Genomic DNA, 25449 nt, shown 5'->3' with positions numbered 1-25449 from the left:
GTTTAAAAAGTTAATGATTCATGGGGCTGGTGTTTTCTAACTGCTTTAAAAAATGTTTGTTGCTGTTCTTTTTTTTTTTTTTTAACCTGGAACCTTCAGTTGATTCCAGAATTCTATGGTGATGATGTCAGCTTCTTAGTCAATAGTCTGAAGTTGGATTTGGGGAAGAGACAAGGAGGGCAGATGGTGGATGATGTGGAACTTCCGCCTTGGGCACGGAGTGAGTACCTCAGCACTATGGCATTGTAGAAATTCCTTCCCTGGCAGTGCAGTTTCAGTGTGATTAATTATTTACTTGCCTAGAATTTAAGAAGAATAACAGTGTAATTCTCTACCTAAATGAGGCAAGATCAGTCTGATTCCAAATAAAAAATATTCTATGAATCTAGGCTGTAAAAATATTGACATATTTGAGAGACCTTGTAAATATTTCTCTCTTCTCTGCATCCAGCGTGGCTAGAGAGCGATCCGGTTTCTGAGTAGGGGCTGCTGGGGATTGAGAAAATGAAAGAAGGAGACAGACAGAGAGATAGAAGTAAAAAGCTGGGGCTGGGTGGGACCACTGTCCTCTGACAGGGACAGGGACCCAGAGCCAATACAGGGTGTTTATTTTATACAGCAAAAAAAACAGGAAGTTTTACTAAAAATCAAGACAAAGAAGAATATGTGCATTCTTGGGTGGGCCCGAGTTGTATTCATTCCTGTTGCTTGGCTGAATTTAAAGAACAAAACCCACCTCCTGGCACCTGGGCTGAAGGTCAAGCTGACAACACTCTTGCCTCTGGCAAAGCCTGTTTCCAGGACGTGGCTTTGCCAGTGCCACTGGATTCAGCTGACAATGATTAAAGAAATGCCCCTGTGCCTTCCCAGACCTAAATGTTGGGAAAATGATTTTGCCCCTTTTTCTCGCCACAAAATTTATATTTTATGAGATGGGGGCAAAACGTCATTAAGAAATATGTGCCTCCTGCCTATCCGAGAAGCTTTATGTACCTGTGGGTAGAGGACAGAAATGAGAGAAAACAAAGTGGACGCTGCCGTGTTTTGATGGAGTCTGATCTAACAGGTCCCGAGGACTTTCTCCAGAAGAGCAAAGAGGCACTGGAAAGCAATTATGTGTCCGAGCACCTTCACGAGTGGATTGACCTAGTGTTTGGCTACAAGCAAAAAGGAAGCGAGGCTGTTGGGGCCCATAATGGTATGTAAGAGTCACTGGAAGTTCATTTAGTGTTTGATGAAAATGAAACAAACAAAAAACAAAATGAGGGCGGAGTGGTCAAGCTTATTCCTTCAGCAGAAACTTCTATCAGCGAACAGTGCCTGCCTGCCCAGGACCCTGGTTTAGATACTAGGTAACAGAGGAGGCAGTCCTTTTGCCTAAAGAACATCTATTTCAGCATGATCCCAAGAGGTCTTGTTCTAAAGTCTTCTCATTTTAGCAAGTACACGCTATCCCATTCAAAAATTTCAATTAAAACTCAATCAGAACATGATGGAACAGCGACCTCAGTTGCTATGAAGGGCCCCAGAGTTTCCTTTGAGCTGAAAGAAACTGGCAGTAATATACCTCCTCCTCGGTCTCGGTTCTCACCTGCCTCCAGGTTTCTCAGCGTTGATGACAAGGAAGTGGAGCTGGAAATTCAGGCCTGATTTCTCACAGCCAGAGCAGAGGGCAGAGTGACCTGCTTCCCCTCAGGGGAAAATAAAGCTGACGGAGAAATACACTGAGATAACGGGTCCTCTGACCTGCCAGTGAGATTTCTGCTCAGCAAAGGATAATTCAAGTTGATATTGACTGAAAGTTGGACCTTTTTTTTTTTTTTTAATATATTTTATTGATTTTTACAGGGAGGAAGGGAGAGGGATAGAGAGCTAGAAACGTCGATGAGAGAGAAACATCGACCAGCTGCCTCCTGCACACCCCCCACTGGGGATGTGCCCGCAACCAAGGTATATGCCCTTGACCGGAATCGAACCCGGGACCTTCCAGTCCGCAGGCCGACGCTCTATCCACTGAGCCAAACCGGTTTCGGCTGAAAGTTGGATCTTATAAGTCATTTTTGCAAAGTGAGAATCAGTTACTTGGAATAAAAGTTTAAAGTTGTTACTGGGTTTTAAAATTTTGAACAGTGTCTAACTCGACAGTACCTGTCGAGTAACTGAACAGTAACTCGACAGAAAACTCAATGGTGTTTTCCTTCTCTCCTTCCAGTATTTCACCCCCTGACCTATGAAGGTGGTGTGGACTTGAACAGGTACTTATGTCTAGAAGGAACTTCTACTTCAACAAAATACCTCTTTAACTAAATGATTGATGCGCTTATTGGATAATGTTAAGATATGGAAAATTTACAATGAATTGTATCTTGCTTTTACTATTATGTGAGTTACTGAGCCTCAGAAAAAAAATTTTTAAAAATCTGTGCTAAGGTTTATACGATCCTGACACACAGCGAGAGTGTGAAACTCTCTCCTGTTGGTCTGTACTATCTGAAATGTGTGCTTGCAGGAAACCGGAACCTAGGGGCTCACGGCGTTATTTATTTGTGTTCTGTCCTAAAGCATCGAGGATCCTGACGAGAAAGTAGCCATGCTGACCCAAATCTTGGAATTTGGGCAGACTCCAAGACAGCTCTTTGTGACACCACATCCTCAAAGGATCACCGAAAAGTTCAAAAGTTTGCCTCAAACCTCCTGTGATAACGTTTCCATAGCAGATTCTCCAGGTAAATTTTGCAAAGAGAATAAATGTGAGCACCTTTCCTTTTCCTTTAAGTCATTTCTGACGATTCTGAAGAGGAAACGAATGTTGTGCTGCTTAGAGAGAGAATTTTTTTTACCATCTTATTCTCCTGAAAAACAAAAACAAAAAACCCAACCACCTGTTTCTGTCAGTGTTTTGTTTCTGAAAATGGAAACCTGGCAGGATCTGTATTGCGATTGTTATGGTTCCGTTTCCTCTCTGTGCTTTTCCAAGCTGTTCCCTTTCTATTGACACATCCTGACCACGGCTGCTTCAACAGTCGCCCTCTGCCCTACTCTTCCCCTAAATTACTTCCACCGTCTCTAATTCTCCTCTCCATCCCCAGCTTACGGACCTTGAATTCAAGGGGCTCTGCTTTCTTTATTGGATTGTATTAGTCACGTATTTGACAAACATTTGCTACGTATCTGCTCTGTGCCAGGCACATTGCTAGGTGCTAAGATGAACTTGACACTGTCCTCACATCTAGTATTTGGAAAAGGTGGAATGTTCCCACCTTCCATCCAGTTACCCTTGTTTTAGTGTTTTATGTTTCACCTAAAACAGCCTCCAACCTACTGGCTCTCAGGACTTTTACACTTATATGGAACTCTGGGAGCAAAATCACTTCTTCTTGTCTCCACGCCTGCTCTCTGTTCCAGGCACATTCAGACTTTGTAGGCACACACTGCTGAGCATGCTCTCAACGGTGGAGGAATAGCTCACTAGAGTCACATGACCCAGGGCTGGCTGGGAGTATGTCTCTTAAGCGATAACCCTATAGAGTTAAGTCATCAAGATCATAGGATTATCTTGTGACGCCTCTTAAACCCGTGCTCTGCTTACTCATCAGGCTCACACCACTGTCTTGTGATTATTTTGAAGGGTAATTGTTCCAGCCCTACTAAAAACAGAAGTGAAGGATTACTTAGTCCTGTCCAGGAGCACTAGGAGTAATTGCTTGCATCTTTGCTTTCTCCCACTCAAAACCAAAACACCTGCAGCATTCTTAGTGAACCCTCAGATGTTTGCAAATATTATTGACAAGGAAATGGTTATTCGGTCTTGTATTTCCTGAAGTTCTTACATTAGGGGCAAACATTGATAAAAGTAACGAAATACTCTAGTACTTAAATATACTTTTTAATCTTTCTCCAAATGGTTTTTATTTCTACTGTATACGTCATTATTTTTCCTTAACTAACATGGAGCTATCTAACACATTTCAAAGCTATTACATTTTGGTGGGCTGTTTTGTTTTCTTGGTTGCTTTATTTTAATAGAAGACAGTGTGACTCGGATATGTGTTATCTGTGGTGCTTGTTAGTGATGGAGTTGACTCACTTGGCAATAACCTAATGTGCTCTCTCCAGGGGAAGAGTCTTTTGAGGACCTGACTGAAGAAAGCAAAAAGCTGGCCTGGAATAACATAGCAAAACTGCAGTTGCACGAGCAACATAAACTCCACAAAAAGTAAGAATGTCTGTGTTGTCCTCGCAGAAGCTGACGTCTTGGCCTGGGGTGAAATTGTTTAAAACCAGGTCGGTGTGGTTCCGTGGTTGAGCATCAACCTATGAACCAGGAGGTCACAGTTGGATTCCTGGCCAGGGCACATGCCTGGGTTGCAGGCTCGATCCCCAGTAGGAGGTGTGCAGAAGACAGCTTATCGATGATTCTCTCTCATCATTGATGTTTCTATCTCTCTTTTCCCTCTCTCTTCCTCTCTGAAATCAATAAAAATATGTGTTTTTTAAAAATATATATTTTATTGATTTTTTACAGAGAGGAAGGGAGAGGGATAGAGAGTCAGAAACATCGATGAGAAACATTGATCAGCCGCCTCCTGCACACCCCCTACTGGGGATGTGCCCGCAACCGAGGTACATGCCCTTGACCAGAATCGAACCCGGGACCTTTCAGTCCGCAGGCCGACGCTCTACCCACCGAGCCAAACCGGTTTCGGCAATATATGTATTTTTTAAAAATTGTTTTAAGCTGAATCAAGGGGGAAGCTCTCTTTCAATGTTATCTTGATTGTTTTTTTTTATCTCCTCCAAGTGTTTATAGTGATCAGCCATCTGATGACAATGTGGCAAGGGAACTTTTGGAACAAAATGGATTTGTGTCGGCCTCCCGTGTTCTCATTTCTATAGTCGATCCACCTAGAATTTTAAAAATTATTACTGTATTTCTAAGACATTGGGCTTCCTGCTGGACTTGGAGGGGTTACAGATGTTCCCTGTTTTCTGCTATTAAGGCTATGTTTATACTTTGGTAGGAAGAGTTGAGAAGCACTAAAATCACCTGATCCATCCTGTTACAGATGAAAAAAACACAAACCCAGACCAGGCTCAGTGTCCTGCTCCTCCACCATAGACATCCTGTCTGACATTTTGAAATCACATGGGTGAAACATGCCAGTTTACTTTAGATTAGTGGTTTAAAGTCAGAGTGCAGCCTCCTGAAAAGAATATATAGTTCCTTATTCATTGTAACAATGGCCTTTTCTCAACCTCTGAATGGCACTAATCCAAGGCAGTGAAGACACGAGTAAACCTTGAACAGGATGTGCTAGACTGGTTTTGCCTGGACAGTGGTCTCATCATTGCGCAGACGCTGGTAAATTCAATTCAGTGATCAAGCAAGGGAACTGATTTTAAATACAAGTTTCAGTCCTTGGGTGATGGTCAAATAAAAGGGAATTGAAGCAGTTTTCCAGCTGTCAGAAATGTGTTCAACTTTGAATGTGGCAGCTCGGGAAGCTAAGAGTGGGAATGTTTTCTAGCCACAAGTCCTGCCAGAACAAAATCTGAAGTTGCCTAGTGATGCTTTGGTAATGGCAGGTTTTCAGGTGGGACAGATACAGCAGGCAAGCTGTGAAGAAAAAAATCACAGAAACTTGGTAAAATTAAACCAAGGGCTTGAAGACCGGTGTCCTAGTGCACAATGGAGGTCATTCATAAAACTTTGTTTTCAAACAGGGCGGTTACTGGAATAGCAGTCTCTTGCAATGGCTCATCCGTCTTTACGACGTCGCAAGGTATGTTTTCCCACCTGAAAAATGGTGGTGTCTAAGCTTTGTGACTCAGGCCAAGGACTGTACTGGCATGTGCTGCCCCCACTTAAAATAAACTCAGAGCAATTAATTTGTGGCATCCTATCTAATAAAGAGGGAATATGCTAATTGACCCCCATGCCATTGCAAAGATGGTGGTGCCCACAGCCAATAAGGAGGGAATATGCTAATTGACTGTCCCACCCTCAAATACGGCGGCACCCATAGCCAATAAGGAGGGAATATGTTAATTGACTGCCATGCCCTCAAAGATGGTGGCGCCCAGTCCCCTCAGCCCCCCAGGGCCACGCGAGGCGCAGGCAAGCCTCGGATGGTGGCTGCCCAGCCGCCCAGGGTCACCTGAGGCTCAGGTAACCAGGTCCAGCTGAGGCTTGTGCTGCCGACAGTGGCAGCAGCATAGGTGTGATGGGGCGTTGCCGTCCCCTGATTGCTGGGTCGCCTCCCACCCCTGAGGGCTCCCGGACTGTGAGAAGGGGACAGGCCAGGCTGAGGAACCCCCCTTCAGTGCATGAATTTTCACGCACCGGGCTTCTAGTATTACATAAAACGTCATTGTGGTTTGCCAAAAACAGTCATGAGGAATGCCTTTCTGTTGCTGAGGTTTCCCAAACGTCCAGGGGAAGGGCAGAGAGAGCTCACTCCCCATCTGCTTGCTGGGGAGGAGCCTCCGGAAGAGGAAGGCAGCGTTGTCATCATCTGTAAGAGGCAGGAGGTCCTCCTTACCTGTCTCTCTTCATTTTTAGATTACACCTTGAAAATGTTTTCTACAGAATCCAAAATGCTACAAAGAAGTATATCGTTTTCAGATATGGTGAGTTCATTTTCATTTCCAATCATGATAGAAATCCATGTAGCACATGGTTTTATACACACTCATATAGTGACATTTTGTTTCTCCCAAAACAATTATTTCTATGCGATATTAAGAGAATGCCTTAAAATTACTTCTAAATTTAGTTTTTCAAGTTGCCTCTTTCTCATAATGTGATTTCATTTGTAGCCTAAACAACTTGAACTACTACCCAGCAGAATTCTTAATAAATCATTCCTTTTTTGGAACTGTCGGATGAATGTGTAGGTGCTACTTCAATAACAGTCCTTGGTGGGATACCTAATGCTAGAACCCCAGTGATTCTGAAGGAGTACATTTTACTGTTAATGTAAGTCACCGGAAAGATTTGAAATTCCCTGAAGAATGTTGGAAGTTTTCCTTACCCACATAAATCTGTAATCCTGAGAGGGTGTTCACATTCTTGACAATCCCGAGGTCACCCCCCACCGCTTAGGGGTCCCTCCAGGGTTCCAGGGCCTTGCAGAGAGCCCTGAGTGTTGTTTGGCAAGTCCTCACATGCTTGACATATGGACTTCCCTGCCACTGGGAGGAAACATGGCATCTGGAATTAGCCAGTTGAAAAAAACTTTATTTCAAAGGCTAACATAAACAGAATCTGAGCATTAATTTTGGGGGAATCTGGTATGGTGGTTTTGCCATGTTGGGGACTTACTAACATAATTATTAATGTCAAATCATTTGTATTTCAGGCATTATCATCTTGTTTACTTTTACCAGGAGATGCCACTGTCATAAGTTCCTCATGGGATAATAATGTGTATGTATCTGTGCTTCTCTCTCATCCCACTCACATGTAACTGCCTCTGGGACGCCAAGCAGCAAGGACAGTCTCCCGTTGGCAGGATACTTGTTTTCAAAAAGGAACACATATTGGATGAGGGTAAAACTGTTGGGTTTGAACGTAATTATTTGAGTCTAATAATTTCTCCAATTGGACTCTATTTCTCTATGTTTTAAAGTGAGGTGAAATCATATATTAGCCAGGCATGGAAATTTCTGGTTTTAAATTAAAATTTTCAGTATTTTTATGTGATGAGAACAAGTAATTTGTAATTCTAGTGGGCCTTAGTAAGTATAAAACAAGTTTCTTGAATATGTGTTTCAGGGTCTTAAAATTAAGTTGAATGCTGTTTTAATAGTTCTCGTTATCTTTTATGTTAGCTATTTTTATTCTATAGCATTTGGAAGAAGCCAGGGCACATTAATGGGACATGATGATGCTGTTAGCAAGATCTGTTGGCAGGACAACAGGCTGTATTCTGCATCGTGGGATTCTACCGTGAAGGTTTATATATACTTTCTAACTTACAATGTTTAGATAATAAAAATATAAACCATTCAACTGTTAACATGTTCAATTCAGTATTTTTCACAAAGCATGTAAGTGATATGTAAGGATATTGAATATTACTGCTTTTTTTAAAAACATGTATACTTCTCAATGTAACAGGAACTTTTTATGATTTTTCTACTGTGTGTTCCACTGGGTGTTGGGGAAAATGCAACGCCTTTTATCTAACACAATTGGGACTAGCAATTGATGAGTTAATCAGAAAATGTCAAGTGAAAGTGGGGAATCATTAAGAGATAATGCATTTTATTAAACTTAAAACATACAAATGCACATTTATTCACTATCCTGCTGAGGTAGACCATATATGAATACCTTACCAGTACTCATCATCTTTGGTTTCCAATCTGCATTTGTGTAAAAAGAAAGCAAAAACCTAAAACCATTAGAATTCCTTTTAATTTTTTTCAGTATTTTCCTCCCATTCTTGTAGATAAGTTTTCTTGCTTACACCTCATGTAATTTTTTAGTGACTTGCCTTGAGTCTTCTCACGACATTAACAGACACTGCAACACTATGCACTCGTATTTCTTTAATTCACACAATGCTTAAATTACATAATCCCGACAGCAAGTGCAAGGGATGGAAACAGACACAGGTCCAGCGCCTCTTGGTAAGCACAGATGGCGGAATAAGGGCGCTGTGGGAGAGGAAACGGAAGCATTGGGCAGCTTCCATAGTTGGGGCAAGTATGTTCAATGGACATTGGTCAGTCAAGTGAGTTCTTCAATGTATTAGACATGCTCTTATTATATTACATGTTTGCTAATATTTTCTGTATTCTGTTCCATCCTAGGTGTGGTCTAGTGTTCCTGAAGAAATGACAGGCACCAAGAGAAACCAGTCTGACCTGCTGGCCGAGCTGGAACACGATGTCAGTGTGAGTACTGAGTACCAGCAAGAGTGCATGAAAGCTGAGCTGCTAAGTCCAGGAACTTGGGGGCCAGATTCTTGATTTTACTTAATGTGTTTATGATCTTTTGCTTTGTTATTTTGCTTACTGATCATAGACTCCCAGTTCTTTTCTTTGACTCTTTGGGTTTCTAAGTCTACTTTGTCCTTTTTCCTCCATTTGTTATTTCCCTGAGCATGACATTGCATATCTGGGTATCCTCAGATTATCTGGGCCAACAAAATGTGCCCCACCGTCTTTCCTATTTTCTGACACAGAAGGTAGAAGGGACCATCTCTCTCTAGGATAATGCACATCTGCCACTGAGGACACTGACCTTATATTTGGCCCAAGTGTGTGCAGTCCAGGGCAGAACCAGGGCTGGCACCTGGTCCCTTTCACGCTGCTGTTTCCACTGGGTCCCACTGCTGCATCCTAGGTTCTAGCTCCCAGTATTGCCTTTTCTCTGATGCTGGGAATTGATACCTAGTTTGCATGGTTGCCAGATCAACTGAAGTCAAATATTTAGTATGTAACTCAAGACGGATATTTAGATATAACCTACCCCTTCCCGCCCCCCCCCAAATTCCTCAAATTATCAATCAGCTGTGTTTCAGGCTGTTTGGTACATCTCTATAACTTATCATTCATGGAATTAGACCAGGGGTCCTCAAACTTTTTAAACAGGGGGCCAGTTCACTGTCCCTCAGACCGTTGGAGAGCCGGACTATAGTTTAAAAAAAAACTATGAACAAATTCCTATGCACACTGCACATATCTTATGTTGAAGTAAAACAACAAAACAGCAAAAACACCCGCATGTGGCCCGCGGGCCGTAGTTTGAGGACGCCTGGATTAGACTGACAAGTTTAGGCTATTTTAAAACAGCATTACATTTCCCCAAATAATACTTCATCTTATTCACTAGCATGCAAAGAGTTTAGTTCTTAAGTTATCATTCAGTAGGTGATGTTTAAATACATCTGCATTAACTACACCAGGACTCTGTACCATAGTGTTTAATCTGTATCATTATGCCCACATATTGGAACGGGCCTAGAAAACATAGCTTATGAGCCTAATTCTAAGTGGAGTACTTAGATGTTTTCTTCCTCAGGTGGACACCATCAGCTTAAATGCTGCAAGCACACTGTTGGTTTCAGGCACCAAAGAAGGAATGGTGACTATCTGGGACCTCACGACAGCCACCATACTGCACCAGATTCCGTGCCATTCGGGGACTGTGTGCGACACTGCTTTTAGCCCAGGTAGTATTGTCCTTTTTTACTATAGATGATACTGGGGGGATTAGAATTTCTACTTTGAAATAAGAATGTAAAAAGAAAAACACTTTGTGGATAAAAGTGGTTTTGCCTATAGCTAGAGCTTCTTCATGGCAGAATACAGTATACCTGTGGCATTTGTACCTACTCGAAAAACTCTATTGGATATTAATATTTATTCCTCCACTCACTAGAGAAATTAAAGATTTGTAATTGCATCTGCCCAGTGTCTTAGAATCACAAGCATTTCTGTTTTTGTCCCTAAGAGTTTATTTGAGCCAAACTGATGACACATTCCGGCGAGCAAGATCTCAAATGCTCCAAAACAGAAGCATTTCAAGGAGAGGATAGTGATTAGTTAAGTAAAACAAGGAGCTCAAGGAAAATTAGAATGAACATTATTAGGCCACCAGACTTGGAAATACAACCTCAGGATAATCTAGGCTCTGAAGCTGTAACCTTTTATCTGTGTCACTGTGTTACAGACAGTCGCCATGTTCTCAGCACAGGAGAAGACAGCTGTGTGAATGTAATAGACGTGCAGACAGGAATGCTTATCTCCTCCATGACTTCCGACAAGCCCCAGAGGTACATTTTTGGGATTACATTTTGGTGAAGACATTTACACACAAATTCGTGAGCATGTGCCTTTGGGCTTACTTTGGCCAGTATAATATAGCTCTTCCTTCATGATGAATAATGAAATTATTTCTAAACTAGAGGCCCACTGCACAAAAATCGTGCACAGGAAGGGTCCCTAGTAGCTGCCAGTTGGGGAACTTCCTTTGTTCCGCACCATCCCCTGGTGGTCAGCGCACGTCATAGCGAGCGACTGAACTCCCAATTGGGCACTTTGCATATTAGGCTTTTATATACAGAGGTTTTTCTTACAGGTGCTTTATCTGGGATGGAAATACTGTTTTATCTGGCAGTCAGTCTGGCGAACTGCTTGTTTGGGATCTCCTTGGAGGAAAACTCTGTGAGAGAATACAGGGACATAAAGGTAAGGGGTTTTTGAGTTAGCCTGACCTTTCTTCCCAAAATACTGACCTCAGACCTGCTTTCTGGCAGTCCTAGGCACAGCAATCAGACAGGAAAGAGAAACAGACACCCATACTGGGAAAGATGTAAAACTGTTATTTACAGATGACACACTGTAGAGAATCCTAAAGATTCTACCAAAAACTTTTAGAACTGATAAATTCTGTCAAGTAACAGGATACAGTTAATATTCAAACTTGCTTTCCTTTCAGCCTCTGTGTCCTCTGGGCTCTAACATTCCCCTCCAGCATCCTGGCTGGCCTGTGGTCTGCATCTTTTGGGTCCTTCAGAATTTAGATTTATGTTGACAGACATTTGACTCCAAAAAGGAAGTTTTTACATTAACTTCCATATGGAGAATTAAAAGCCATAGTAAAAGCTGTAATCCAATTTTTCTTAAATACAGTTAAAAACCAAAACAATATAAAAAATAATGAACTATGAGAAAAGCTAAGTCAACTTCCCACATCCCACTTGTCTTCCTTAGACGACTTTTCCAGTTTGAGTCCAGGGTGTGTGTCTCGTGGAGTAGAGGATGTGTTTGCATGTGTGCATAATAGTTTTTTTTTTTCACTTTATTTGCTTACATTTGCATGGTTTTCTCCTGATCTTTTGGAAGGTTTATGGCTTTGAATTCTTTTAGTGTCAATGGTTAAAAGTATCTGCTACCTTCCCACTGTGAGCAGTAACTTCTCACCTTCCTCTCTTCCCTCTGTCACCCAGTTGTGTAGGGTTAGTGCTTCTTAACTTTATAAAGTGATATATCTATGCCTTTTCCCCCAACTTACTAGCTTTAACATTTTTACCCTTTCCAATAGAAATAGATGTAAATAAAACATCACATTAACTTCAATTCTCTACCTCTTCCCTTATCTGCTTCCTGATTTTTGTTAGCAGTACATAATACCTGCATTCTGTTCTGTACCCATAATTCCCAGTTGTTCTAGCTTTACTTATTTAAGTGGTTTCTGTTCCTCACAAGTTTCTTGGACTAAGCAGTTATTTTTAAATTTCTACAAAGATTTTATCAGGTAAGGGAGTACAGCACTTGTTAGTGTATCTTTGGGGACCTCCTGTCAACTCGATCCCTAACCGGTGTCTTTTCTTTGTAGGTGCTGTGACATGCATATGGATGAATGATCAGTGTAGCAGTATCATCACAGGAGGGGAAGACAGAAAAATTATGTTCTGGAAATTGCAGTATTAAGTGCCTTTTCCTCTCCTGAATGTTAAGATCTCTATTTAATGTAAACCATACTTTTAAATGAACTGGTGAAAGTGCAATGATAGCAATTAGAAGTTTTACCACATAAGAAATTTGTGGTTTTAAACTTTCTAAATCATAGTGACATCACTGAAAACTGAGTTGCCATACTGTAAGGCAGATGATCATCCCAGTATGATGATGGTCAGAAGACAGGTTTGAGTGTCAGAGATGCTAAACTGTGCTGGGGAACATTCAGAAAGCACTTAACAATTTAGGATTTTCCAAGAAAATGTGCAGTATTCTCTACTACTGAGTCACTATTTTGTCTTCCTGATTTACACAATTGCTGCCCACTGGGTTTTGGGTGTGTTTTCATGGTGTGGTTACTTTCTATAACCTACTGTCCCCAGAGTCTAAGGACCCGGGGAAGGAATAGCAGTTCTTATAACAGTAAGTTTACTGTGTATAGGAACAGTTTATTTCATTATAACTATTAAATGCTCATCTTTTCTACATTAAAAATATTTTTCTGTAATGAAACGTTTCATTTTCTTATTCATTACAAAAACTAGGACTTTTTAAGAACTTCAAGTATTGATCCTCCTAGAAAACCGTACTTAGTGATGTGAATGTTGTTCTTACACTTGGAACCATCTTCAGATCCAAGTCCAGACAGCAAAGTAGATCATCAAACTGGGAAACACTGGTTTGCTTTGCTAAATTTCAAACAAGGTAAGCTGCAAAGCAGTAACACTTATTTCTAAACCACAGTAACATGGGATTTAAAATTTTTCTAGACTCTTAAAAATATTGTTTTATCTTGCAGGCAGTATGGCATAGGGGAAAACAAGTCAGACCGGGATGATAGAATTTTCAGTCAGTTTTCAGTGTCATTAAACATTACTTGGTCTCAAGTATCGCTAGGGAGAATCTACAGCCTCACCCGAGTCCTGGTGCTCACCTCGAGGGTTGTAGACCTTTCCTTTCATGGCTGTTCCCTTAGCAGAGGGCTTGCTCAGGACAACAGCTGCTGCAGAGATGACTCTCACCACAGGTCCCAGGTGAATTTCACATGCCTGTTTTCTAGGTCATGTACTAGTTTAGTGAAAGCCATGGACAGTTTCCAAAAGGTGCAATAGACAGTCTGGCTAAATTTTAACTTTATTTATACATACATATTTAGTTGGAATAGGCAGAAACCAAAAAGGAGGGGGAAAAAAAATCAGGATAAAGTGTCAATGCCATTTTGTTTGCAGGGAGAAGTCAGGAAAAAGAACAAATCACCAGGACAACATGGTTTCTTAAGACCCTCCTAAAGCAGTTAAGTTATATAATCTATGAATGAAAAAGTCAAAAGTTTATTCTACTTAGTATAAGAATTTTTACATTAAATATATAGTAATTCATTTATCAGAAAATGATACCAGGAACTGAGAGAAGTAGTTGCATTACACAATGACTATAACTAGAAAATCTCAAATGCAACTAAGCAGCTATGCTATATATATAGCTCTTGGGTTGACACACATTTCAGTTTAATATAGAACTGCATTATGGGTGTAGAAAGGCAGCAATAGTTATATTTTGGCTTTTCTTCTAGATGCTTAAGTTAAGGCAGCAGTTCAAGCATACTATAAGTGAAGGTAGTTTAAAATTTAATGATAATTAATACAACTTGCATACACTGTTTAATGCTTCCTACATGGAATGAAACCAGTGTTATTTAATTGGTGTTTACAGAAACACACTACACACAGAGGTAACTAAAAAAACACAACTATCAAAAGCAATCATTCTAAATGTCCTATGGTAACAGTACAAATGCAAATATACCATAGAACTAAAGTAACAGCACTACTTGATTTATGTGACTGGCTCCAACACAAAGCTAAGCCTGCATCAGTCATTCTAATCATAATGGCTTGTAAAAGCATTAGGTTTCCAGTAGAGAAACTAATCTACGAGAGTAAGTCTTTTGATTTTGAGAGTTTCACATCTGTAAAACCAGGATAAGGCTACAACTATTTTGAAGTCTGAACAGTTATCAGATCAAACAGTTAAGATTCCCAGCCATACTGTATACAGAAAGGACCTCATGCAGCATATGCTCTCTGGCTCCTAGGAAGCTTCCTGTGCATAATATCAAGTGAAGTTGCCAAAGAAGTAAACTGGAGAAGTTCAGCCAAATTTCCATTGTGTCGGGACTTTTAAACCTCGGGAATGGTGTGGTCCATCAGGCTCTTGATAATGCTTGGTGCCATCCTACAAGAGAGTCATTATGTTGATCCAGAAAACTCCAATTTAAGCTTAGCACCTATTAGCATCAAAGGGGGCATGGGTCCTTTATAATGAGTTCTGATCTAAGGGTCTCATGTAATCTACTTGTTTTGCAAATGTCCACTGTGAAAGGCTATCTGTATCTTGGCTAGAAAAGTTAAGATACAAGTAAGTCTTTGTATATTTTTGTATATTAAGGCTGATTTTTTTTTTAAATGCTGTTGGGAGGAAAACGGGGGGGGGGGGGGGGGGGGAAGAGAAGGACAGCTATCACTTATTCGACAGTAACTCCTTTTTTTATACCCCAAAAGTAGCTAGCTGCTTTCTACCTAGCAGCTGAAAAAATATCATCTGCTTATTTCCATACTAGAGGCCCGGTGCACGAAATTCGTGCATGGAGGGGGGTTGTCCCTCAGCCCAGCCTGTACCCTCTCCAATCTGGGACCCCTCAAGGGATGTCCGACTGCCCGTTTAGGCCCGATCCCAAGGGCAGTCGGACATCCCTCTCACAATCCAGGACTGCTGGCTCCCAACTGCTTGCCTGCCTGCCTTCCTGATTGCCTCTATCCACTCTGCTGTCGGCCTGCTCACCCCTAACTGCCCTCTCCTGCAGGGTTGGTCACCTCCAACTGCCCTCCCTTGCAGGCTGGGTGCTTCCCAACTGCCCTCTCCTGCTGGCCATCTTGTGGTGGCCATCCTGTGTCCACATGGGGGCAGCTATATTGTGTGTTGCAGTGATGACCAATCTGCATAGTACTCTTTTATTAGACAGGATAGAGGCCTGGTACAGGGGTGGGGGCCAGCTGGTTTGCCCTGAAGGGTGTCCCAGATTAGGGTGGGTTCCCTTGGGGCGTAGGGCGGCCTGAGCGAGGGGCCTCTGGTGGTTTGCAGGCCGGCCACGCCCCCTGGCAACGCAAGCGGAGGCCCTGGTATCTGGGATTTATTTTCCTTCTACAATTGAAACTTTGTAGCCTGAAGCAGAGCCAAGCCTAGGGCTCCCTCCGAGGCCCGCAGCCATTTGTGTTGGGGTTATAATTGAAACTTTGTTGCCTTAAGTGGGTGGGCCCGGCCAGGATGTGCGGAAAGCTTTGCTTCCCCTGTTGCTGGCGGCAACCCTGGCCTGCTCTCTCAAGCTCCATTCTGCTGCCATTTGTTTGAATTTGTTTACCTTCTATAATTGAAACTTTGTAGCTTGAGTGGAGGCTTAGGCCTGCAACGGCTGGCAGAAAGCTTGGCTTCCTCTGTTACCTAGGAAACCTTGCTCTCTGTGGCTATAGCCATCTTGGTTTGGGTTAATTTGCATACTCGCTGATTGGATGGTGGGCGTGTTGGAGGTATGGTCAATTTGCATATTTGTCTATTATCAGATAGGATGCAAAATAGATCCTGAAGAAACAGATTTTAGTTGGCTTGGCAAAAACAGTTCTACTTCAGCCAGGATTTTAAAAGCTCCAGGGAAGGTAACCCATGCTACCCCTTTTCTAGTCTCCTTTCTCAGCTTTCCAGTCCCCAGCCCTCCACCACACCCTGCCTCCTGAGATGCTCGAGAGAGTAAAAACTGACTCCTAACATCCAGTAAGAATTTACCATCATGAACCACAAGTAAATTTCTACTGAGCAGTGGAACTATAGGCAGCGTGCAACCACAGTCCATTTTATTGAAAATTGGAAGCTGAAGAGAATGTTTGCCCAAATCTGCTCCTATACCCTTTTCCTAGTAGGAAATGTCAAAATTTTCCAATGAATTTTATTCTAAGCTTAGGAAATTGTAAGGGGTCATCCTTACCAACCAAATCTTCTGATTTAAATAATTTACTCCAATGTCATCCCTTAGGTAAAGAAACAAAAGTTTGGGAATTAATATATAAGTACTGTGCTTGCTTTTAAGTCACATGACTATAAGCATCAAGTTAAAGAACTGTGTCTACTTACCGTTTAATAATATGTTCGAAGATAAAAGCAGGCATGATTGTAATAGTAACTACAGTCCCAGATGTTGACAATATGTCTGCAACTTGAGAGTCCTATTGAAAACAAACATAAAATTGTTATTTGTTAAATATATGTCCTCTTATGTTTTGCTAATATCTCTAAAATCCTGACTCTTGTTATTTACAATTTTTTTTTCTAGTTTTCCTTACCAGGTTTAGGGTAGACTCACAATATATTAGCCAAAAAAAGTAATCTTAAGATTACAATATCCCCTCAGTTAACCAAAGTTTATGAAATAAGCAGGTCATAATGAAACCCTTTAGATTTTAAAAGAGCCCTATTCAGGAATTTGTGGAAGGACAAAAACTGTAAAAATGAAGTACTAATATGAATAGAAACTATTACTCATTTCCCATAATCCGAATCGAAAAAAGTTGGACAAGCATTCATTAAAAATGCCACCAAACTTTTAATGCCTTATGTCTCCATACAATTCCAGTTCAAGGTACTTCAGAGATCACCTGCTCCAGCCCCTTGTTACAGGGACAATAAATAATTCCAGGTAATAGCCCAGATAATTCCTTTGAGTGGCCTGAGTAGAGCCAGCACAGCAGAGCCCCAGATCCCACGTCACACATCTCCCACTGTATCGCTCTATGTTGGAGGTCAATATGAAAACAGCACCATCTAAATAGTCAAAAAACATTTGCCAAAAATGAAACCAGAACAAGACATGTTTTTTACCTTCAATCCAATGACATTCTGTCCATTAATTTCACAGATGTTATGTTCTGTAAGAAGACCATTTCTGGCTGCAGAACTGTCTTTTACTATAGATGTTATTTTTCCATTTTTAAAGATAAAACCAACATGCCCGGTACTATCCTTATGCATAGTAATTGTGCGTTCAAAGGGCCTGTAAAACATAATGGATTCAATTGAAAATTGCATAGTAAACATTTTAATGGTTTTCTATTCTGCCATACTAGCTGTTTTGTTATCATAAACTCAGTGTTTCTAATAAGAGCAACTAAGTCTGGCTGTGATATTGTACAGTCACAGAATATCTTAGCATAAAAGATTACAGTTGATCCTTCAACAATGCAGGGGGTTAGGAGCACTGACCCTCCTTGAAGTCAAATCTGCACAGAACTTTTGACTCTGCATAAACTATAGTCGGCCATCCTCATTTGCAGATTCCCAACAGTGGCTCAAAAAAGTTGACCCTGTATAATACAGGTTTGAACTGTGCGGGTCCCCATGTTAATTTAAATCCACAGTGGACCCGCGCAGTTCAAACCCATGTTCAAGGGTCGACTGTATTTTTCTTTTAATTTATCCATTATGGCTTGCCTAAATTACTAATATTTCCTTAAAGTATCCAAGACTTAACTGGTTTCTAGAAAGTTCCTTTTAGAAAGGAAGACATGTAGCTATATAAGGCAGCCAGCTGTCTGCTCTCAAAAACTACCATGCCAGTTATACTTGCTCACCTTTCTATAATGCTGCTGCCATGTCATTACATGGGTTTTCTGATAAACCTGTGCTTTCATAAAATTCAGAACAGTTATATCTTCCTGTTGGTCCACGTTATTACTCTTTTCCTTAGACATAAAGCAAAAATGGCATTCATCTACAAAATGTTTACTAAGTACCTTCCACATGTGAGAAACTAGAAACACAAGTAGTAGTTGTTTAAGAATAAAAACTCTAAAGCTAACTCTAACAATATGACAGAGGCCCACCCTTAACACTTGTGAGGGCTGGGGCAAGAAAATAAATGGAGGCCCAGACTTCATGTGCGAAATGTTTCCATTATAAAAGGACTAACTGCTAAATAAAATGTTCCATCTTCTCACCCTGACAACTGGAGCTTCATAACCAGCCAAAAAGCCAGATTTGTTTTTAGAACTTGTAGATACTTGGGAGTTATGCAGGGACCCGGGCACTGATACCCTAGAGACAGGGTGTCTAAGTGAAATGGAAAGTGAGCCCAAGGATGCCATGCTGCTTACTTTTCCAATGTATATTTTCTGTTTTCTACAGAAACAGATTAAGATAGGGAAGTAACTTCTTAGAGGATGAATTTTATAAGCTCTGAAATAAAAGTGTATGCAAAACTAGGATGCTATTTTTAAAAACCCAAACTATCAAAGAAAAATATGCACTACACAAATTTTAAGATTCTAAAGCTCATCAGTAGCATTTGATTATTTTCTGCAACAAATATTATATATTATATTCACAGGATCTAAAAAGCCCAAGAAAATGGGAAACTGGTCTGTCCAGTCAACTTGCCTGTCACGAATAGTCATGGTAATCTTCTCTCCAAACGCCTGCTTGAGCACCTTGTGCGCTTTATCAGAGCTCCAGCCTGCACAGTTTTCCCCGTTGATCTGCAGCACTTGGTCCCCGAATCTCAGACCAACTAATGAGGCTGGAGAATTTGCCTGGACAAGCTGAACAAATATGCCCTAGAGAATAAGAAAATAACTTTGGTCATTTAGCACTGTTATGATATAGTTTTAAAATGATGGAAAATTAGGACCAACTGTTTAGTAGGAGTCTAACCTAAAAAAAAAAAAAATTACGTAAATAGATGTGTCGTTACCCCTCCTCCCCGCCCCCCAAAAAAAAGAAATAGAAAATTTTACCAGGCAAGAATCCCAAGAAGTAAGGCAAAAAAGGTAAGATCTCAGTAATAATTTACACCTCAATTCTGACCCATCTACCTATCCTCAATCACCCCTTTCATTTTGGAATAAAAAGACTACAGAGAACAAAGTAGGTTTACTGTAATAGATGTCACATCTGAGTCTGACAACACTGCACAGGTATTGGCCACATGATCATTACTTAGGGGGAAAGCGAGTCAAGTGTTAAAGGTTTTGTGATTTCTTTTACAGTTTAAAGAGTGATAGTTTAAGGTCCTAACTCACCTTTTGAGCTGAAGGATTCCTTTATCCACTTGCTAAATTATGCATAATTAAGTGTAGAGTTTACTTAACAGCCTAAAAAGGTGGGCACATTCAGTACTACTCCAGTTCTTATAAAGAATCCACTATGACATACAGAAAACTCAAATATGTTTAAGACATTTTTACTTCTATAAACTAAAATTCAGATGTTGAATAAAATGTAAACAAGTATAGAAGAATGAACCTGACAAATATGAAAGCATCTACACTAGACCCTTTCTACCATCTTAAGCTGGGTCAGACTTGACTTCTGGCATGTGTCTGCAGTTTAGGCGGTACAGGAAAACTAGGCGGCATCTGTAAAGTGGTCTGACCACTGAGCTTTGGCCAAGTGGACAAATCCACTGGAAGGATAACTGCAGTGGGGGGTAGAGGCCTATGAATATATTGTCGCTCTAGAACAAAGGAAGATGCGGAGAAGAAACCCTGGCACAAGGGACAGCAAATACTTCATTCACTGAAAAAAGGAGAGAGCGAAGTCAGAGCTTCCCACAGAAGCACCCTGATGTGTCTTCAATGAGCTCAGAGTGTTCAAAGGCAGTGATGTCCTCAGCCCCTGGGTAGGCAGACAGGGTTGGGGCTCCTGCCAAGGTCAGCCTCGGTCATAAGCCAATAATATGCGCCATGCTCATTTTCTATGTGAAAAGGTTGGACACAATGAGCTAAGGTCTCAATACTAAAAAGGAACCCAATAACGCAATACCTGAAACCATACATCAAGGCAAGTCCTTAACAATCCTGAGTGCTTCCTTAGGGTAAACCTGTTTAATTTCTTCAGTACAGTCAAGGGGAGATGGGAAGCAATTATAAAGGTAAAGTAATGGCTTCCCTAATTAGAAAGTCACCTTCGCTCAGAAAATGACCTATTAAATTCAAATTAAAGGATGGCAATAACAGAAGTGCAAAACCATTTCATAACAAGTTAAATAATCATTCTTTGGCTTAAAAATACTCATCATAAGATCACTGATTTTCACTGGTCAGTCTTTCCTTAACTTCCATATCTGTTGCCCTGTTTCAATGCCAGCTTTTATTTGTATAAACCATGTTATAATAGATACAGGCTAGTGAACTTTATTCCAAGAAGAGGACTCAAAAAAGAAAAAAAAAATCTTCAAGGTAATGTCGGAAGTCCCAACTCTGCTTCTTCAGAATATGGCATCTCCAAGTGGAAAAGTTTTTTAGATTTAAAGTATTCTCAATTATAAATACACCATTATAACTTATTAAAGCATTTCAATTTAAATTATTCCAACAGAGATCACTTAATATCCTATAAGCTATTTAGACAAATTCAAATAGACATAAAAAATACTTACATTATCTATGGATTTAAGCCTGAGCCCAATTTTTCCGTCTTGATCCTTACACAAAATGACTTCACGAATCCCTTGCTTAATTTCTGCTCTACGAATGCCAACATCATTACCAGTTACAGGAGCCACCATATAGTTCATACTGGAAGGTCTTGCTACCAACTGCTGACAAAAAGATACACAGTGTCAGTATTTACAAACATTTTCCCTGAAAAAAAAAAACTAAAATGAGTAACTTGAATATACTCAGTTATGAGTTGTAGTTTCCCAAAAAGTAATCTGGAAATTATTTCCTTCAGATGGTTTGATTCATGCAAAAACAACCCTGGTTTTTATTTACTAATTCCTCAGGTCACTTATTCTCACATTTATCACCTCCAATAGAGTCAATGCCCTACTCGCTGCCTGCTACCTTCTGAATTCACTGCCATTTTTCTTTTCTTTTTTTTAATATATTTTATTGATTTTTTACAGAGAGGAAGAGAGATGGATAGAGAGTTACAAACATCGATGAGAGAGAAACATCGATCAGCTGCCTCTTCCACACCCCCTACTGGGGGTGTGCCCGCAACCAAGGTACATGCCCTTGACCGGAATCGAACCTGGGACCCTTGAGTCCGAAGGCCGCCGCTCTATCCACTGAGCCAAACCGGTTTCGGCTTCACTGCCATTTTTCATGTGTACTTTGGCTTGCCTTCAACTCAAATGTATGATCCTAGAACTTAAAGACCATATCACACTTTTGAAACTTACGCAACATTTTCCAGAGGGTTCTTTTATATGGTCTGATGTTTGGCAAACTCCTTACCCTTTTAAAGGTTCTATAAAAGGGCAACGGTCTTACCTCAACAGTGTCATTGTGAGGATTAAAAGAAAAGTGCATGTTACCTGAGTGCTGCATACCACAAATATTTCTCATCCCCTTTAATAAACACCCGTGGATTAGCCAATGGTAGGCACAAACCAGACAGCCCTAGAATAGCAGGGACTTGGTCAGGTACCATATTTCAAGTTTCTCATTGTTTTCAAGTTTTCTTGACCAAAACTGGTTTCTTATGTTATTTATTTTTTTAATTTTTTAAATTGATTTTGAGAGAGAGAGGAAGGATTAGGGAGAGAGAAACATGATGTCTCCTGCACTCCCCTTACTGAACCACAATTTTATGAAGAACTGCATCTTTTAAGTGAAGATTATAAAGTTGTTATTGCTACATGTGAAGTTATACTTGTAGATGTATAGAGATAGACTGAGTAGTCAAGGGCATAGGCAGTGCCAGGTAACAAAATACTGTCTGTTAGCTCCAGACCCACCCTTCTGGGGGTTGAACTGTACAAATAACGTTGGAAGGCTGGAGGAGGGACAAGTGCTCCGTCTGGTTTGCTTCTGGTTCCTGTTGGCATTGCCTGGGCCTAGCACTTAACCCTGGTGGCAGCAGTTAATTCCATTTTCCAGAACTTACCGACACTCCCAGAACCAGCCTCACTGCAACCCCTGAGGGACCAGCACTGCCTCTCCTCCAAGGTCTGAGGCCCAACTCCATGGAGCTCTTCTCCCCACACGCTTCTAGGTTCTGCTAACTCCAACCTCTTCCCTACGCTACCCCAATCCTAGGAGCTGGAGCAACTTTCTGCAATTACAATGATACTTCATGCTTCAACCTTTGTCTAATTTCTTAAATTATCACTGTTAAAATATCTACTGTGATGTTTCACAAATGCACCCTAACTGATAAAAGCAAGTTTTCAATAAATATTTGATAAATAAATATCAGGTATTTAATTGTGAGCAAACAAATATGATAGACCTGTACTTCATAATGATTACTCGAGCAGCAGCTTAATACTGTCTGTTATAAGAAGTTACTAGAGAAAATGTTAAGAGTCTACTGTACAGAAACCAAGATGGCGGCAAAAGGTAAACACCTAACTGTTGCCTACCATAACAATTTTGAAACTACAACTGGAAAACAGAGCGCACACCATCCAGAACCACCGGAAAGCTGGCAGAGTGGAAAACCTACAACTAGAGAAAAAAAGAGAGGGGGACGCTGAGCCTCAGGAGCTGTGGAGGTGCGGAGATCCGGGAGCGGGGAAAGGGCGGGCGGCTGAATACGCGGCAGGCTTGCTTGCAGCGCGCGGAGAGGGAGGGCAGCAGACGCTGCGTGGCTAGCTTTCTCGTTTGGGAGAAAAACAAAACCTCCCGACTGCACTGAAATCCAGCTGCGGTCGGGGAGAAATTGGTCTGTTTGGCAGCGGGTGAGGCTCGAAAGCTGCCTTCTCTCAGAGGCGCACAGCCATTGATTAGGGCACGGAGGAACTGGCCCTCTTAGGGCAGCGGACGGAAACCAAGTTTGTCTGCGCCATTCTGAGACTCCGCCCCATCCAAGCTGAGCACAGCCCTCCCAGTGACTGGATTTCTCGTTCGGGAGAAAAACAAAACCTCCGGTCTGCACTGAAATCCAGCCCCAGCTGAGGAGAAACTGGTCTGTTAGGCAGCGGGAGAGGCTCGAAAGCTGCCTTCTCTCAGAGGCGCACAGCCATTAATTCGGGCACGGAGAAACCGCCCCTCTTAGGGCAGAGCAGACGGGAAACCAAAGCTTGTCTGCGCCACCCTGAGACTCTGCCCCATCCAAGCTGAGCACAGAAGCTCTCCCAGCGGAGACACTGCTGATCCTCACAGCCAACTGGCTTGGAGATCAATTCCCGCCAGTGATACCAACAATCCCAACCACTCTGAACTCCAGTTTCTGGGGACACGCGGGGGACCCAGACGCCTACGGGACTCTCGGCCATCGGTCGGAGAGGGAGAGTGACTTTTCTGTCGGTGTGGACGACACCAGATTTCAACCACTCTCATAAGGGAAACATTCAAGAGGCAGACTCAGTGAGCACCAAAGCCCTACTGTGTCTCCAGCACAGCAATTCTTCCGTTATAGACACAGCAGGCCCTCACAACCAATTGGACCAGAGGTCAATTCCTCCCAGTGTACCAACAGCAATCAGGGCTTTTAACTACACCAAGACTTTCCACTCAGCCCACAAAGGGGAGTATCAAGAGCAACCACCTAGGGTGATTGGGGAAGCTGAGCTACCGGCCCCTATAGGTCACCGACCACACAAAGCCACTCCATCAACACAGGGAGGCAGCCAAAATGTGGAGACATCGAAGTATGTCACAAGTAGGAGAGATAGATGAAAGCAAACTAATGGACGACACAGTGTTCAGAACCATATTTATAAGGTTACTCAAGAATCTTCTAAAAACCGCTGAGAAACTTGAAGAGACCTTCAAGGACCTAAATGAGAATACCAAAAAAATGGAAAAGGACCAGTCAGAAATTATGCATACACTGTCTGAAATAAAGAATATACAGAGTAGACCACCGCACCCTAAGAGTCAAACCAAAGATCTGGAATATGAGGAAGAAAAAAACACCCAACCAGAGAGGCGGAAAGAAAGAAGAATCCAAAAGTGTGAGGATAGCATAAGGAGCTTCCGGGATGGCTTTAAGCGTACCAATATCCGAATTTTTGGGGTGCCAGAAGAGAGAGAGAGCAAGATACTGAAAACCTATTTGAAGAAATAATGACAGAAAACTTCCCCTACCTGGTTAAAGAAATAGACTTACAAGTTCAGGAAGCGCACAGAACCCCAAACAAGAGGAATCCAAAGAGGACCACACCAAGACACATCATAATTAAAATGCCAAGGGCAAAAGACAAAGAGAATCTTACAAGCAGCAAGAGAAAAACAGTAGTTACCTACAAGGGAGCACCCATACGACTGTCAGCTGATTTCTCAACAGAAACTATGCAGGCCAGATGGGAATGGCAAGAAATATTCAAAGTGATGAATAGCAAGAACCTACAACCAAGACTACTCTACCCAGCAAAGTTATCATTCAGAATTGAAGGTCAGATAAAGAGCTTCACAGATAAGAAAAAGCTAAAGGAGTTCATCACCTCCAAGCCAGTATTATATGAAATGCTGAAAGGTATTCTTTAAAAAGAGGAAAAAGAAGAAAAAGGTAAAGATAAAAATTATGAACAACAAATACATATCTATCAACAAGTGATTCTAAAAATCAAGTGAATTAAAAATCTGAGGAACAGAATAAACTGGTGAACATAATAGAATCAGAGGCATATAATGGGAGTGGATTGATAATTCTCAGGGGGAAAGGGGTGTCTGTGTGGGGGGTATGGGAAGAGACTGGACAAAAATCATACACCTATGGATAAGGACAACGGGGGGGGGGGGGGGGGTAGGGAACCGGGTGGTGGGGAGATATGAGGGGAAAAAAGGAGAAACAATTGTAATAATCTGAACAATAAAGATTTATTTAAAAAATAATAATAAAAAAATTTAATAAAAAAAATTAAAAAAAAAGTCTACTGTAATAATCTAGGGTAGAAGTATAGTATAGAAGCTCTGAATAGGGTTATAGTAGGACTGGAATGGGTAAAATTAACACAAGAAACATGGTGGAGACAGAATT

The 25449-nt window shown here is 41.3% G+C and overlaps 2 protein-coding genes across 3 annotated transcripts in view; one reads left to right on the top strand and one right to left on the bottom strand.

The window, feature by feature from the left end:
- The window catches only part of NSMAF (neutral sphingomyelinase activation associated factor), a 43648-nt gene extending 30647 nt beyond the window's left edge, over positions 1–13001 (top strand). Inside the window, exons 18-31 of the mRNA XM_054708563.1 lie at positions 100–220; positions 1067–1198; positions 2213–2255; positions 2563–2726; positions 4117–4216; positions 5725–5783; positions 6563–6630; positions 7362–7429; positions 7834–7957; positions 8821–8904; positions 10034–10184; positions 10685–10787; positions 11093–11202; positions 12353–13001. Of these exons, the coding sequence (XP_054564538.1) occupies positions 100–220; positions 1067–1198; positions 2213–2255; positions 2563–2726; positions 4117–4216; positions 5725–5783; positions 6563–6630; positions 7362–7429; positions 7834–7957; positions 8821–8904; positions 10034–10184; positions 10685–10787; positions 11093–11202; positions 12353–12447 (1422 nt within the window). The 3' untranslated portion in view covers positions 12448–13001. The remainder of the gene's footprint in view (positions 1–99; positions 221–1066; positions 1199–2212; positions 2256–2562; positions 2727–4116; positions 4217–5724; positions 5784–6562; positions 6631–7361; positions 7430–7833; positions 7958–8820; positions 8905–10033; positions 10185–10684; positions 10788–11092; positions 11203–12352) is intronic.
- Positions 13002–13590: 589 nt separating this feature from the next.
- Positions 13591–25449, bottom strand: part of SDCBP (syndecan binding protein) — a 32933-nt gene continuing 21074 nt past the window's right edge. The window contains exons 5-9 of one of the 2 annotated variants that reach the window (XM_008143314.3): positions 20954–21115; positions 18955–19130; positions 17401–17572; positions 16657–16748; positions 13591–14709 (exon numbers count right to left, since the gene is read on the bottom strand). In XM_008143314.3, the coding sequence (XP_008141536.1) occupies positions 14655–14709; positions 16657–16748; positions 17401–17572; positions 18955–19130; positions 20954–21115 (657 nt within the window). In that variant the 3' untranslated portion in view covers positions 13591–14654. The remainder of the gene's footprint in view (positions 14710–16656; positions 16749–17400; positions 17573–18954; positions 19131–20953; positions 21116–25449) is intronic. The other variant, XM_008143315.3, reaches the window with a different exon arrangement.

The sequence above is a fragment of the Eptesicus fuscus genome, chromosome 19, assembly GCF_027574615.1.
Source record: "Eptesicus fuscus isolate TK198812 chromosome 19, DD_ASM_mEF_20220401, whole genome shotgun sequence".
Taxonomy (NCBI): domain Eukaryota; kingdom Metazoa; phylum Chordata; class Mammalia; order Chiroptera; family Vespertilionidae; genus Eptesicus; species Eptesicus fuscus.
This window is presented reverse-complemented; position numbering and strand designations above follow the sequence as displayed.